Source organism: Zonotrichia albicollis, chromosome 6 (assembly GCF_047830755.1).
Source record: "Zonotrichia albicollis isolate bZonAlb1 chromosome 6, bZonAlb1.hap1, whole genome shotgun sequence".
In the NCBI taxonomy this organism is placed as follows: domain Eukaryota; kingdom Metazoa; phylum Chordata; class Aves; order Passeriformes; family Passerellidae; genus Zonotrichia; species Zonotrichia albicollis.
In genome coordinates, this window is record NC_133824.1 from 49,442,372 (window position 1) to 49,458,414 (window position 16,043).

At 40.0% G+C, this 16,043-nt stretch overlaps 1 protein-coding gene across 4 annotated transcripts in view; it reads left to right on the forward strand.

Annotated features, from left to right (window-relative positions):
* Positions 1-1,904: 1,904 nt before the first annotated feature.
* The window catches only part of LOC102068523 (uncharacterized), a 33,875-nt gene continuing 19,736 nt past the window's right edge, over positions 1,905-16,043 (forward strand). For 3 of the 4 annotated variants that reach the window (XM_074543722.1, XM_074543725.1, XM_074543724.1), the window contains exons 1-16: positions 1,905-2,013; positions 4,372-4,426; positions 5,084-5,227; positions 6,083-6,229; positions 7,299-7,421; positions 7,993-8,160; positions 8,390-8,575; positions 8,870-8,992; positions 9,136-9,249; positions 9,364-9,685; positions 10,031-10,140; positions 10,524-10,641; positions 10,732-10,823; positions 11,302-11,452; positions 14,856-14,965; positions 15,763-15,886. In XM_074543722.1, coding sequence (XP_074399823.1) covers positions 4,385-4,426; positions 5,084-5,227; positions 6,083-6,229; positions 7,299-7,421; positions 7,993-8,160; positions 8,390-8,575; positions 8,870-8,992; positions 9,136-9,249; positions 9,364-9,685; positions 10,031-10,140; positions 10,524-10,641; positions 10,732-10,823; positions 11,302-11,452; positions 14,856-14,965; positions 15,763-15,886 — 2,074 coding nt within the window. In that variant the 5' untranslated portion in view covers positions 1,905-2,013; positions 4,372-4,384. The remainder of the gene's footprint in view (positions 2,014-4,371; positions 4,427-5,083; positions 5,228-6,082; positions 6,230-7,298; positions 7,422-7,992; positions 8,161-8,389; positions 8,576-8,869; positions 8,993-9,135; positions 9,250-9,363; positions 9,686-10,030; positions 10,141-10,523; positions 10,642-10,731; positions 10,824-11,301; positions 11,453-14,855; positions 14,966-15,762; positions 15,887-16,043) is intronic. The other variant, XM_074543723.1, reaches the window with a different exon arrangement.

Genomic DNA, 16,043 nt, shown 5'->3' on the forward strand with positions numbered 1-16,043 from the left:
TTTGGAGGGGGAGAAGGGAACGACTGATTGGCTGTGAGATCTCCAAAAGAATTGTGTTGTCATCTCCACTCCCATCCTTCCAAGAACAATTTATACATTGGGATAAAATAAAGACTAGCAGATGATATTATTTTTATGAGTATGACAATTTACAGCATAGGGAAAACTGTTCTGGAGCCTAGGAAAGGGCAAATTAAAAATACTTGTAGTTTCTTCCTCCTAAGTGGAATGAATAAAAACAAAAGGGTTTGGAGCAAAGTTCCCCTCCCACACAAGGAAATCTCTGCATGTGATCCAGTGTTGGTTCTATGTAAGGGATAAGCAATCTTGAATTGATTTAGATGTTTCTGAACCCATAGCCCAGGACCTTGTGAGTCCAGCTGAGATATTCATGGCATACTAGTGCTGCTCAGGAATGTCAGCTCCACCATTCCTCACTGCACAGGGTTGGTTTGGTGCCTGATTCAATTCAATTCAAACAATTCAAACCATCCCCTCACACCATTTTGGTAGGTAGGGATGGGAGGGCAGCAGCTGCACTGCTGTTTTCTCCTCTCTCACAGGTATTCAGAGATGCTGCTGTGGGGCAGGTTTGGAGAAAAGCTATGGAGACACTGCAGGATGGGGATAAAATCCCAAAGGGTACAGGTTGAGAGGATGGATTTTGTGGTCAGATTCACAATGGAATTGGTTTTGGAAACTGCTGCAAACCACAGAAACCTTATTCTCCAGAGCATTCTCCAAGGAGCGCTCTGTGCCACATGCAAACCTGTGGTTCTGGAGTTCACTCCATGCTCAGACTCCTATTTCCAGAGATGCTAAAGTCTTGCAGGGATCTTCAGGCACCCATCATCATCATCATGTGTCATGTTCCTTAGGGGTCAGGGCTTGGGTGAGAACGTGCACAGCGTCACGGTTTAGCTCACATCTGTTAGAAACAATGTTAAGAGTGTTGCACCAGGAAAAGATTAAAGAGATTAAAATGACACAGCCACATCTTGAAATCAAATGACTTTTAAAGTCTGATGGGTTTCTTCTTTCCTGCTCCCAGTCATGGTAATGCTGTAGAATCCTGTGAATTGAGGTTTATTCTCCGTTCTGTGGGATGAAGTGATGCTTGTCTGGGGAGTGGTGGGGCTGTAGTCTAGAACCCAGTGTCAATTATCTCTAGAAATCTGCAGTTTGCACACAGATAAAAGGACTATCTAAAAGATTACAAAATGCAGAATATCAATGCTGCTGCTGTCAGATATGAGGCATAGCTTCCTTTTGTACCTGTATCTTTTACCCTATAGCAAGCTGGTTTTATAAAGCAAGGTTTTATAAAGCAAGGTTTTATAAAAAAAACCCCTTTTGCTGCTTACAAAAAGGGTTTTCAATCCATTCCTCTCCCTGACAGTGAGATCAACAGAACTATTGTTATGAAAACTCCCTTTCCTAATAATACAGCAGCCAGTTTTTCTAGAATGAAAATGTTTTATTTATAAATGTCTCTTAATTATATTATACACTGCAATGTACTGAGCTGGTGGAATTTTACTGGAGACTTTGGCATTGCTCATGTGTAAATGTAACAAACTAAAGGAGAGTCTAAGCTAGAACAAAGGCCTTGGGATAAGGGCTTTAAATTGAAGGAAGGCGAGTTTGGAGTAGACATCAGGAAGAAATTATCTCCTGTGAGGGTGGTGGTGAGGCGCTGGCACAGCTGAGCAGTTAATAAATACGTGGTAATGTGTAGGGAGAAGCATGTCTGGCTTGTAGCTCCCCGCTTTCTCATGGAAAAATGGGAAAAAGTTTGGGAATTCGGGGAGCTCCGGCGGCCTCCGGCCCGCAGCGCCGTGAGGGAGGGGGACGCTCCTCCGCGCCGCCAGGGGGCGCTGCCAGGGGGCGGGGCCTCTCCCGGTGGGCGGGGCCGGGGCTCGGGGCCGCAGAGGCGGCGGCGACGGGGCCGCGTCGGGGCTGAGGGGGCTCGGCGGGCTCGGGGGCCGCGGCCGCCCCTCCGCCGCCCCGCAGGTGAGTGCGGACATCGCAGCCACGGTAAAACCCCTGCCCTGCGCCGGCAGGCCCGCCCGGGCCTCGGCCGGTGCGAGCCCGCCCCGCGGAAGCCCTGAGGGGGAAGGCGGCGGAGGTGGGGGGGTCGCTCACTCCCATTGCCGGGCGCTGATGGAGCCGGGCAGGAGGGGCTGGGAATGCGGGAAAGGGTGGAAATGACTCTTTGGAGTTCTCTGCGCCCCTCTTGCACCTGCACTGCTCTAATCTGCGGCTTCTCCACTGGGTCACTATCACAAAATAGTGCTTCCCTTGTATTAAAAATATTTATCTATAATATATTTAGTATTGAAAATATTCATATTAATATTTAAATGTGGTCAGTATGACTAAGAGATCGTATTTATAACAGGTGCAAGTAATAGCTATATGATGTCTCAATATATTTTCAGGGTGTGTTTGTGTGTGGTTTGCTTCAGTTTGTGCTGTGTGTTGTATGTTCGTGCAGATTTTGGTCAGGAGCTTTTAGTTCATATATGGCACAGATCTCCTGAAAACAAATTTAATTTGTTCAGCAAAAGAACCGGCATCTTGGTGGGTAAAAGTGAGCAGTTACTAGAAGAAAACAAATAAAAATGGTTTTCTTTCAGTAGATATGTTGCCAACACCAAATTATTTCAGGGAATGCATTTAAAATAATATTAGGTTTAGCTGAGCTGTTACACAGTTTGTTTTTGTGCTGTAGGCCTGTGGCAGAGAGGAGGGAGGGGACTCCATCACCTTCCTCAGTAGTGAGGGCTGGAATGAGCTGCTGCCCGAATCTGTCATGTGCCCTGGTGCTGGGCCCTGTGCTCTGACTCAGGGCACTGAGGAGGCTGGAAAGTGCCCAGATGAATAATGTGAGATTAGGGTTTTTTTTTTTTTTAGCTGGATTTGGCTGCAGCTGGTAGGGGATGATTTAGGAAGGCAAAGCTGCCACTGGGGCTTTTCTTTTTGGTAACATTCTGTTGTGATCAGAGCTGAAATCTCAGTTGTACTTTTGAGCATTAAGAGAAAGTTGTTTTGTAAAATTAAGCAGCATCTGTTGTGTCTCGTGGAAGTTGTGGAAGATAGAGTTGAGGGATTGCAGCTTTAACTAGAGATTGTAGCTTTATCTTGCTGTCTGTACCCCAGAAGAAAAGTAAAACCCATCCTTCATTGATTTCATGCCGGGTAGGAAGAGCCTGATCAGTTTTGTTTCCCAACTTGATTTGGAAAACTTGTCAGTGGTTGGTGTCACTGATGTAAATGAAAAAACACCAGGAAGGAGCAGTTGAGGTATTGGTGTAGGAATGCTGGCAGGTGAGACCAGCAAAATGATTCTGTCAGTCAGAGCTGGGAACGAGCTGAAATATTTACCAATGCCCCACCGTGTTCCATGTAGTGAGTCATTCTGGCCTCCCTGTACCTGGGGTAACCTTTGGTGTGCCTGGCAGTGAGCTTTTCACTGGGAACAGCTTTGGTGTTCCAGCTCTGCAGTAGTTATGAGACGAGAGGTTTACTTACAGGTTCTGCAGTTCCCATCCCCACACCCATGGCTTGTTTGACTTTAATGTCAGGAGAGATCCTTAGGAGGATCCAGCCTGGAATTGTAGGTGATGTGGGTTGCAGTCTGTGGCTCCTGGTTAAGCTTTGGAGTGGTGAACTGCTTTAAAGGCAGCCTCTGCTATCAGGCTGCATTCTTTCCAAGATAAGCTGTGTGCTGGTGCTCACTGCTTTCCACACTCAGGCCTGCTCTGTGCATGTGTGGTTCACAAGTCTGTAATAAGAATGGGAAGGACACATGACTTTCCTCTGGGTGTTGCTAATTGAGAGTGACAATTACTGAGCAGGTGCTGTGCTGGTTGTGCTTTTCAAATAAGCAGCAGTCACAGCAACTCAAGCAGTTTGATGTTATTTAATGGTTTTAGCCTTAATGTGTGATTTTTTTAGAAATCTGTGTCGATGTAATCCCTGCTTTCCTGCAGGGACAGGCAGTGTTTAAGGTCAGGTTAAATATTAGCAAACTATATGTGGTTTGTGTCTTCTATTTATATGTTGGAGAGGCAGCTGTGCAGAATAATACTCCATGGCATTTACTCTTTAAAGACTTCTGTGGATTATTTTTGGAAGTATTGGCGTTTTACTGACTGGCAGTTTTTAGAAAAAGCATGTTATGCATATTTTGTACATAATGAGAAGTGTTATTTCTCAACAACTGGTGGTATAGTGGAGATCAGAGGTGCTGTCAGAACTGAGCAAATCGCTCTCAAGCATTTCACAATGAGGTACACAGAAGTATGAATTACAGTTATTGGAGTCCCTGATACTTACTGAGGTATTATTTCATTTATTTTTCTGTAGTCATCGTGGAACTATGTGGAAATGGAGTAGTGATGATTCTCCTTCCAAAACAGCAGTAAGTACTGAATTACTATTAATTTCCTTTTAAGACTCTCTGACAAGGAGAATATTTCATTTTTTGTACACTAACTATATGTATTTTCTCTTTTATAAAGCAGTTGTTTGACTGGTTCTACCATGACAGTTCTAGGGCTCTAAGAGTCAGGTTGTGTCCTGTGTTCTGATTTCTTATCTCCTTGATGTTTAATCTCTGTGCCTTCCACAGCTGTTGTGCCTGTCCTCACTCTGCTTATCCTGCCTTAAGAAAACATCTGTAGGAGTTACATAAGCTCCATCCTCAGGGTATCTTTGGGTAGAGTAGATTCAATATCAATATTTTATGGGTATTTATTTTATTTAGCAGCGCTGCTGGCTGTCACAACACAGATCAAGGCAATGAGGAAGTTCATGTGTTCATACCTAGAATGCTTGGGTGGTTTTGCTGCATTTCAAGCCAGGCTTGCTAAGGCAGCTCATAAAGTTTAGAATTCCATGTGGCCTGGTAAAACCAGCCTGCTGTAAGTATGTATAACCCATGGAAGCTTTAGCATTGCTGACTGTTGTAATGAAGTGGGACACGAAGTGCAGGCATGTGAGGGCAGTGCAGTGTGCCCCATTTGGCTGTGGGGGGCACCCTGCATGTCCCCAGGCTGAGGATTCCCTGGCTCCGCAGGCTGCGGGCTCCGGGGCCGCGGGGAGCGCGGCCGTGACGGATCTGACGGAGCAGCTGAGCAGCACCGAGCAGCTGCTGGCACAGCTCAAGGAGCTTGTCAGGGAGAAGGATGCTGAGCTGCGGAGCAAAGATCTTCAGCTAAAGGTACTGAGCATGTCTTCATGTCATAACCATTGTGAAAATCCCCCTTCAGTCCTTTTTGTCATGTTTTGCAAGATTCTGGTCTGTTACAGCAGCTCTGGGATGGTCGCAAGGAGCTGTTCTGGGCTCTGGACATTGCTGCTCGTTCCCAGCGTGTGTTCTGTCCCAGGACTGAGCTAGAAGGAATTTATATCTAATATCATGAAGGCTTTTTTTGGGCCTTGTTACTCTTTTTAAAAACATCATAAGATTGATCTCTTCCTAGGAGAGATTGCTGCCCTTTTTATCTGTGGATGTGAACAGCCAAGTGTTAAAATACTGCATGTTTTAAAACTCATTGTGTATTGAGTTCTCTAAAAAAAATTAATAAGTTTTTACACTTTCATGAAGGTGTCTGTCTTTTTGCATTTTGTAATCTATTTTATATTTTTTAATGAAAAAATAATTGTATTTTTTATGATAAAATAATTCTTTTTTTATAAAAAATAATTCTTGTTTTTTTAATGCAAAAATAATTCCTTTTTTAATGAAAAAATAATTCCTGTTTTTTTATGAAAAGATAATTCTTCTCATTAAAAAGTCAAGCCTAGAATTTGTATAACTGTGAAAAAAAAATAGGGAAATTTATATAATAAGGTTTTGAATTCCATACAGTAATAATCACCATGTGCAGAAAGTATAGATAAAGAAGAGAATATTTAAAGAATGAAAATGAAACACTGGAATGTCTCTTCAGGGAAGATATTTTTTGTTAATCACTTCAGATTTCTCCCTCTCTCATTTTTTTTTAATGGAAGAATTGAAGGAGGCAGTTGTCCATGTAGCTAATTTAGTCTGTCCTGACTTTGATGTTTGTAGGAGGAGAAGGAATCTGCTGATGCCAAAATTTCCAAGCTGAAGCTGCAGAACAAAGCCAAGGTTGCATCATTAACCTCGCAGCTGGAAGAACTGAAGAAGCAGTTAGCAGTGGCAGGAGGCTTAGAGGCCAAAGCAGAACCAAAAAAGGTAAGGTGTTCTCATATTTGAAAGCAGATACCATTTCTGGGCTGCTGTAGGCTGCTTTCCATGCTGGACTCAATGGGGAAATTCAAATTTTGAGCTGAGTCAGGTTAGGAACAAGGTAGACTGAGTGGGTGCTGTCAGTTCATCTGTGTTTTTATTTAATTCTTGTATTTTTCAATAGAAATCCAGAAAATTGCACCTTCCCTTCAAATTGTTGTAGCAAAAATTTCTCAATCCTTCATCCTATTAGAACCTCTAAGTTTTGACACATGTAAATCAGGCAGATAAGTTTTGGAGAAGAAATAAAAACAAAACCTGTCTTGTTCCTTAGGAAATGTGTAACTCTCCTTAGGAGCAAAGTGTAAATTAAGTGCTGGAAAGTGACAGGTGTTTTACTGTTAACAAGAGAGTCTCAGATCTGTTTGGAGTAACACAGTTGTGCAAGTAGACTTGTATCTCTTCAGAGCAGGACTTCATATGGCTTCTAAAATAACTTTAGTGAGGCTTCAGTTTTTCAGGGAGATTTGTACATGAAAGCTGTGCTGGAAGGGAAAAGTAACAATCAGTTTGTTACAGTCCCTAGTTTTCCATAAAAATGTGCAGTAACTGTTTATTCTTCTGATCTTTTTTTGGCTGACAAAACATGCTTAGCAATTGGTTTCTTGTAATGGCAGGTAATTTCTATAAAACAGCAATTACAGCTGGGGAAATTCTGATTAAAGACGTGCTTAGGAATGGTTGAATTTACATTTTTCCCCCAGTAGTCCTTTTCCCCTCTGATACGTATGGACTACACTTGTCAGATTATCTGAGTTTCAATTGCTGGAGAAAGTGAATCTCCTTCCAGTTCACTTTTTAGCAGTAATTATCATGAATAATTTAAATACAAAGACTTTTATAAGCTTAATACAAATTCTGTGCCAGCTTCTACATGGAATATGAAATACAGAAGAGAACTGAAACAGGGTCTGTGAGTAAAGTCTGTTTTTTTCATCAATATTATCAGACTAAGTAGAGGTACAGAATCCAGGAGTTACCTGTTCATGGAATACAAACCTTCCTGTTTTTGCAGGCATCAAAAGATGGAGACCAGGAAAATGCTGCAGCAAATCGAGGGAAAATATTAGTGCTGAGAAGGAGAATTGAAGAGCTGGAATCCCAGATCACACAAAAAAATGAAGAGTTACAGAAAAAGGTGATGTTTTGTATGACATGACTTTTTACCTTTGTGGTGTAGGATTATGTTTGAATATGTTTATTTAAGTAGATATTTAATTCTGTGCTACTGAAGAGCCATTGTGGGAGTTTTCTGTCGAGGAATTGTAATGTTCCAGCCTCAGCAAGGGCAGTGGGAATTGAGCTTTCAGTGAGCAGGGAATCCTGGATGAATGGAGAAGGATACACGAAGATGAGCTCTGTGGGTCAATGTTGTATTTAAATCTTGCATTTTGAACAAAAGTACTGCTTTGCTTCAGTTTTACTCATTGAAAAAATAAGTCACAACAGGAGAAATTGTTGGCAAGGGCAGATTTCATGTGGTGGTGTTTTTTGGACATAACTTCCCTGGGGGTGGTGGCAGGAATGGGAATGCTGCAGAGTTTGAGGGGAAAGTTCAGTGAATAATACTTACATTTCAAACAGAACCAGTTATACATCCGATTGTAATTTTTGGAGTAGTCTAACTCAGGCAGTAAGGAAATGATGCAGACCATTCTGTGCTGGAGGTGGAAGCACAGAGCACAACCAATTCTGCCTTCTGACCGCAGGATGCTGAGCTGGAGGTGCAGCGCGGCCGCGGGGCTGACATGGATGCCATGCTGGCAGAGAAGGAGAAGAGGCTGGCTGAAAGGGATGCTTACATCAGGGATCTGCAGGTGGCCTGTGGATCCAGTGATGCTGCCAATGAAATATTCCTGCCCAATGAGGAATTGAAGGTATGTTAGCAGCTCAGGTATTAGATCTCTGTAGAGCTTTCAAGGAACCAATGACTTTGATATGATATGTAGTCAGTCCCTCGCTGAAGTTAATTCATATTAATAAAAATTCTTTACTGACTATCTTAATTTATATATATTTACTTGCTTATTTTGTTCTTACCAGGGAGAGGCTTCATGATTGCTGTATCATTTTTCTGCTAATTGTCTTTTGCTTTGCATTGTAAAGAACCAGCTGGCAGCTAAAGAGTCATCCCTGCAAAGCATGGAGATCCTGGTGCACAACCTTACCAAGAAGGTGGGAGACAGTGAGGAAAAATGCAGCTTGTTCCAGGAGCAGATCGAGAGTCTGAAAAAAGTTCAAAGCAAGGAAAGAGAGCATTTCCAAGGAAAAGAAGCTAAATACATGGAAAATGTAAGTAAATGCAGGATTCCAAAAGTTATAGCCAGTTCTTGGGAAAAGTAGAATACAAGTGTTTGAGGAGGAGGATGCCGTTTGGGCTTAGTTGTTAGAAACTTGCTAGGAATGAACATAAGTGACTAATTAATGTATTTAATGTTACTGGAAGCAAAATTCAGACTTAATTTGGAATCCATTATCTTTCTGTACCTTTAGTTGGACAGTTCAGTGTGGTTTTACAATAGTTTATTGGCTGGTTTCATATTTATTTTCTTTTTGGTTTCATATTTATTTTCTTTTTGGTTTTAGATACGTGTGTTTCAAAATATTATCCAGGAAAAGGAAAAGGAGCTGGAAGCACAGAGAGAAAAACATGAGCAGGAGCTTTTTAGATTAGCTGCTAAGTCTGATGCAAGTGCTGACCTAGAACAGGTATGTTGCTCTGGAAACTCAGCAGCCTGAATTGGGAGTCATGTAATTACTAAACTCTGTGACACAGTTCAAGTGTCTGCTTGGGAGAATAAAAATAAGTCTTTTATAGATTGCTGGATTATTTAACTTTTTATTTTTGGTAGCTGCTAAAGGCTTTGAAACAGAAGCTCCATGAAAAGGAAGAAGTCATGCTGGGAAGGACACAGGTGATTGATGTCTTGCAAAAGGAGCTGGATGCCAAGGACCAGCAATTGAAAGTAAGAAGTGCCATAAGTAGGAATACAGATATGATGTTTGACAATGGTAGGAAAAATACTTTGCATTGAAATTCTAAATGTTTTTGTGCTGTTTTTTTTTTTTTCTTTTAACAGGAGAACAATGAAAACCTGAAACGTCTTCTGTCTGAAAAAGAAAACCTCCAGTCTAAACTGGATGCTGAGAAACATGTAATGAGAGCCCAATTAAAAGACATGATGGAGAAACATGAGCTTGAAATGACAAAAGTTAAGGCGAAATACAATGCTGAACTGCATGAAATTCAAGAGAAACATGAAACTGAGCTGCAAGAGAAAGACCAGGCCCTGGTTCAGCTTCAGAAACAAGTGGCAGAATTGAGTGCTGGTGGACTGAGTAATTCCAAAGAAGTCAAAGATCTGGAATCTATAACCAAAGAGAAGATGGAAGAATTGGAAGGTATCCTATTGAAACAGTTGTCACTGACAGTATTAAAGGTTTCTTTGCCACAGACTTCAATGTGCTTTGAGCCAATTTCATACTTACTGCAATTAGAACTACATGAAAGTTGATGGAATGTTATTGCCACAGTAATTAAAGGGATCAAGTACTATAGTAATGAGGGTTAGAGGATTACCAAGACAATCACAAGCTGTAAATTTGTCACTGTGTCTAAGTCTTATGTTTTTCTGTAAATGCTGTTGTCTTGTGTGTGTAACTTCCAGTTGCTAAAGGAATTACACACAAGGTTTGTATTAATAATCTGTCTACAGTTTAAAATAATTCCTGCTTCTTGTTTCTTAGTCCAAGTGAAATTGAAAACAGAAGAGGCCAGCAAATCTGAAGCCAAGTTTTTGAAAATGAAGGCTTGGTCTAAATCAAGGATCAAACAGCTGGAGGATGAACTGAAAAATGTATGTGTAGCTTTGTGTTTAAGGCTCTGTGTCTTTCTTCAACTACTGTGGTTGGAGTTTTGATTGGCAAAAAGTAAACTGTGGCATAAATAGAATATTAAGATAGTTTACTGTAAGGTAAATTATTTTTAATTTTATTCAAACCTGAATTAAGGTATGAAAATGGAATGGACATAAAGTGTTGATACAAGATGTAGTTTAAATAAAAAATAGTACAAATTACGTTACCAGCATTCAGGAGTAAATTTGTTAGAGAGAGCTGCTGTATTGCACTTTAAATATTAGAAAAACAGCTATTCTAGATACTACTAAAGAATAAGAAAAAAATGGACTCAGCTGTGATTTGTTGTGTTTTAAACCCCCATAACTGTATTTTCTTTCAGTTTTCCTCAAAAAACAATGATGTGTCTGCCTTAAGCAATCGTGTGTCAGAATTAGAAGTTGAAAATGAAGAACTACAGTCAAAACTTCAGTCATTGCATGAGATTGGAACTCAGAATGGTAACAGAAAATCTTTTGCAGATGATCCAAAGTAAAGAGACGAAAATAAATGATTTGTGTCCTCATTAACCAAATTTGTTGTTTTTGTAGAAGAACTGCTGAAAAAGCTCGAGCTCTATGAAGAGCAGCAGAGGAAGCTGCAGGCTGATCTTGACCAAGTTACAAAGAGAGCAGCTTCACAGGTTGACTTGAAAATTGATTCTCATGAGTTATTGATTAATGGTGCTAATTAGACTTTGAAAAGTGTGTCAGCTGGATTTTGGAGCTGAGAATTAATTTATTGATAGATGGAATTGTCAATGGCTGTTCAGTTGGAGAACATGTTGACAGATTTTGAATTACTCAAAAAGATTGATTTCTACCTACTTTGCACACACTTTAAATTACATTTTTCCAAGCAGTTTGCTGTTCATTTAGTTATGTTTAATGTGAGTCATCAAAGTGTGGCTGTTATTTTGTAGACAAAATATTTTTAATACTTTATGAATTTGTGGGACTTGTTGTTCACATAATCTACAATATCTACAATCTGCATTTACCAATTTCATAGATTTTTATTTAAGTTAAATGATGAATTATGCTGGTTTGCCAACTTACAACGTATCTACATTTGCAGAGAGGTGTGGTAAATCTGTTTTAATACAGAATTTCTCTTGTTAGGCCAGTGAATCAGGTAGTGTGGATGAACTGCAGAGTCATCTCTTGGAATGGCAGGAAAATGTCCCAGAGTCAGAGGAGTCCCGGGATCAAGTCCGAGAAGAGAAATCTGCCATGGCCTTGAGAATGGCTCAGATTGAGGAGGAGAGAGAAGGTGAATTATTTTATTTCCAGGCCAACAGTCCTGTTTTTATAGATCTGTGTGTGTCTGTTGTGCTTCAGAACAAATTGATAGCACACCACCATGACTCATTTCTGTAGTCATAAAATATGTATAGTAAGTGAAATTGCTGAAATTTGCAATTTCTGCTTTTTCCCGTTCCCTTGAGTTTGTTTTTCATATATATTCATCTTGTTTTATATAATTTTTATTAAGTAGATGTGCTGTTTGTTTGCCATTTGAGCTGCTGCTTTGTAAGACTGCTTGACAGGCTTATTGTGTGCATATAATAAATGATAAAAATGATAAAAAAAATGTTATCAATGATAAATAGTTCCCCATTGAAATATTAAAGCTGCCTACATAGAGAACTGGTGAAAATGTGGGGAACTTTAGGGTTGGTTTGAATTAGAGGAATGAAGGTGGTGCTTAAGCAAAATGTACCTGACATGGAGTTTCTCTTTAGGAAACTTCTCATTAATTCTCTTTAGGATATTTAGTGATCTGTTAGTAGGTGCCACTTGTATAGACCAGCTGAGTAATGCTCACTGGCAGTGGTTGGAGGTGGTTAAAAATATCAAATAATCTACAGAAAATAGCATTTCAAGTAATGTCAAGCTTTAGAGCTTGCTAAATTATTAATTAATCAGCTGATGAGAAACTGAAGTAGCTTCTATTAAAACTTATGAAAGTCTGGTTAAATTTTAGATAGCTTTTACTGCTCTTCCCATGCCATCTGAACTAACTTGCCATTTTTGTCCCCCTTAGCATGGGGAATAATGGCAGGTTTTAATGCACAGGACCTCCCATCATAATTAATCCAGTTAGTTAATTTGAGCCTTCTCTTTTCAATGTGTAGCTGAATTATGTTTCATTTCCATGATCCATTTGAAAATTCAGCGTGTGAGCACAGAAGTGTTTTAAGGATCACGTCTCTTCTGTTTGAAGGATTTATGCTTTGCTATTGAAAGGAAATAATACCCCTCCATCAAATCTACCTGTTAGCACATCTGTGCTGGCCACAGAGCCACATGCAATATTAATAACACTTGTGAAATTTCCTCTGCCTCAGTCCAGGTTTAATTGTGCATTTTTTTTTCCCCTTGGGAGTAGCATGATCTTTCTGTTTCTTTTTTCCTGCCGTTCCACCTGGTGAGCCCTGAGCGTCCCTTCCCCCTCCACTCCTCCCCTCACTGCGATCTGGGCAGCCAGGGAGAGCAGTTTCCCATCAGTTTTGTGCATGCAGGTTCCTGCAGCAATGGCCCCCTGCAATGTGCTGTTGCTGATTTCTCCTGCTCTTGCTTCTTGTGGAGAAAATTGCCAACAGTACCTTGCAAGGTTTGCCATTGATGGTTTGTGGATTTTAGCAATGTCTGTAACAACTTTTGGGTTTTAACTTGAGTTTCTCCTGCCTTGCACTGCCTGTTTTCTTCTTTTGTATTAATGAAATCATCTTCATTTTTTCACTCTAGTAACAGCTGACTCCATATTTATGTTTTATCTAGAGACAAATTTCTTGGCTTGCCACAAGTGGTTGTGGCTAAGTAAAAATCAAATTAATTCTTAGTACTATCTGAAATTCAGTAGTATTAAAAAAATAATGTTCTATCCCATAAATTGCTGAACTTGCATGCATTACTATTAGCTGCCAATATTTTAAGCCATGTGTAAGCAATGTGTAGCATCAGTAGTGACTCAGGGAAGTACAGACACATCGTAATTTGTTATATGCAGTGCATATCTGAGAAAAGGTGTTCTGGGAAGTTTTCCAGGTTTTTACCTTAGATAATTGCAAATGAAAACTTCCTAAGCTGTGTTTAGCTGTGTTTCCTAAGTGTTTTATCACTTCTCTGAGTGTGCTAAATCATTCTAAAGCTTCCATTATTCTTGTGACAGTTGTAATTTCATTGTTTTTTTTCATCATCAGATACTTAGGAGCCTAAATATGTTGGGTTCCTATAGTACAGTGTCAGAAGAGGGGTTAAATTTTTACCTGGAATAAATTTTATTCTTTGAACCCTTTAACTGGCAGTTCCTGTCATCAGAGGTTTAAGACCTGTGATCAAAATTTGGCATTTAATTTTACAGCCTTGAAAAAGTGTGTATAATGATAAAAAAATGTGTAAAATCCAGAAAATAAATACACAAGGGTGTTTAAAACACCTATGAACTGACAGTGTAAGAAGCCAAAGTGTAATTGAAATCAGAAGTATAATCCAATTTATCAATCCCACTTAAAAAGGGTAATTTATTTTTTCTTTACCTTTTTTCCCCACTAATCTTTTCTGACCAGACATTAGGGGTGTAATTTTGGAATATTACAGGAAGAATTTTAATTTAGCACGTGCTACAGAATTGTGAGTTAAGGAAATCTGTGGTGTAAGTAATCCTTGGCCAACTGAGATGAAAGGAATTGTATTCCTTGTAGGGCTGAATCTCCACATCGTTCCTGGTGTTGACCTTGCAGATGCATTGACATAAATTCTCTGAGTTTTGTGTGCTGTGAGGACAGCTGTGGATTCATGTGGTTAAACCAAAGGCCAAATTCCTAATTATCCAATTAATGTAACTTTCAGTTAAAATATGGAGCCACCTGTACTTGCCCTCCTTTTCCCTGGCTGTGCTGTTGTGTCTGCTTTGCATGGAACGTGTTGTTTCCTAATCGTTACCCCAAATGTGTTTTGTTGTATCACAAAACAGATGGGAATGCACTTCAGATGACAAATCATTTCTAACAATGAACAGGATGCATACCTAAGCTTTCATATTCTCAGTTTATTCAGTGTGTTTATTTACTAGTGGTTCTGTATTTGTCCTGAAAAGAATGATGTTACTAATTTATGATAAGATGGTTTGATGCCAGTATAACATGTGCTTGTGACTTCCTCAAATGATCTGGCTTTAGAGCTTCTACTAAAATTCAAGTTTTTATAAAAATGGTTGTGATTGTTGAAGTTAAAAAGTCATCAGCTGTAAAAGCTGTGGTTTTTACCATACAAATTAGATATATTTGAACCTGGTAAATTGAATTGAGATGTAATTTGGCATTTGAATTGATTGGCTTTCCTTCTTAGCATGGTATAACCTCACCCTTTCCACCCTCCTGTATAAAGTCTTCCTTTAGAGCTGATGAAGAAGTGAAGTTAGACTTTGGTTTGCTTCTTCTTAGTGAGATACTCAGACTTTGTTATGTTCTGCATAGCAATGTTGGAGGGAAATCACAAGGTGAACACAGTGGATTTTAATCTTTAATCTTGTTCCTGTCAGTCATTTGTAGGGACTTCACCCTGTCCCTGGTCTCTTTTCATGTAGTAGTGTCTGATATAAATGTAAATGCTTTCCTGTGGCACAAAACTGATTGAGGATGACTGGTTCTTTCCTGGCTGCTCCGATCCAGCCATAGTCTCAGGGCAGCAGGAGCTGGAGGAGGAACTGGCCACAGTTCAAGGAGTGGGCAGGCTGCAGCAGGCAAGAAGAAAAGGCAGTCAGACCAGCAGGAAGCTGCAGGTAGGTTCAAAGAGATGTGAGTTTATTTTTACCTGTCTATTAACAAAACTGTGGAAAGTACTGTTATTCATGTGGTGCTTTAGTATTTAAAACATTAGGAGCTTAGGAACAGAGGTTGGAACTCAAAACATTGATAAATTTAATGATCATGTTCAGAGCCAGAAGATGAGAAATTCTCACACCTCTTACTCCTTTCCACTGAAAAATCACAAGGTTCTCCCTGGAGTAAGTCCCATGCCTGAAGCCACGTGCATGCTTCAGATGTTAAGGCTGTTTTTAGCTTCTATAAAATCTTCACAAATCTCTTTGCTGGTGGAGCTTTACTGAATAATTAGTGCCACTTCATTCAGGTGGACTTCTAGGTAGGTGGTGGTGTACCTTGCATGAAAAAATGGTAACTTTTTTGAAAATTAGGATGTCATTGTCCCGTTAACAGACTGTTGGAAGAAGATAATTAGTTAACTGATGCTTCAGAGGACTCAACTTCAGAAATCAAGGCACTAATTAAGATATCCAAACATTGTTATCCATGAGCTTCTCAGATAGCCAAGGGTGATTTTAAAGGCTTGCAGCTATCTTAAAGAACCTGTGGGAGACTTGGCTTTTCTGGAAATAATATCTGGAAGCTGGGCAGGCCACTCTAGTTCACAGCAATCCCACAGACTTGCATTTAAGTGCCCGAATCAGTGCTGAGTTTTGGGATTTTGGATTGAAACGGTGGTTTTAGTAGCTGAATTATCTTACCCCTGCTTGCTTCCTTCTTTAAGTTAAGCTTCCTTCTCATGTTTTGTGTGTAGGAAGAATTCCCCTTCGATGGCAAACAATGCTTCCAAGAACTGAATGTCACCTTGGATAGCACTGACTCAGCTGAAGGAGAAAACATGGGAGGTTGGTGGCCAGAGTACCCTTCACCCAATGCAGGTGTGATAGCGACTAGACAGTTGATGAAAGCATGCACACAGCATCTGCATTTTGTGTCTATTTTTGTTTTCAAATTCAGCTAACAGCCCATTTGTGGTGTATTCTAATCTTTGTTGGATTTTTTTGGTGTGTGTTTCCTTCCTTTTCGTTTCCAAGC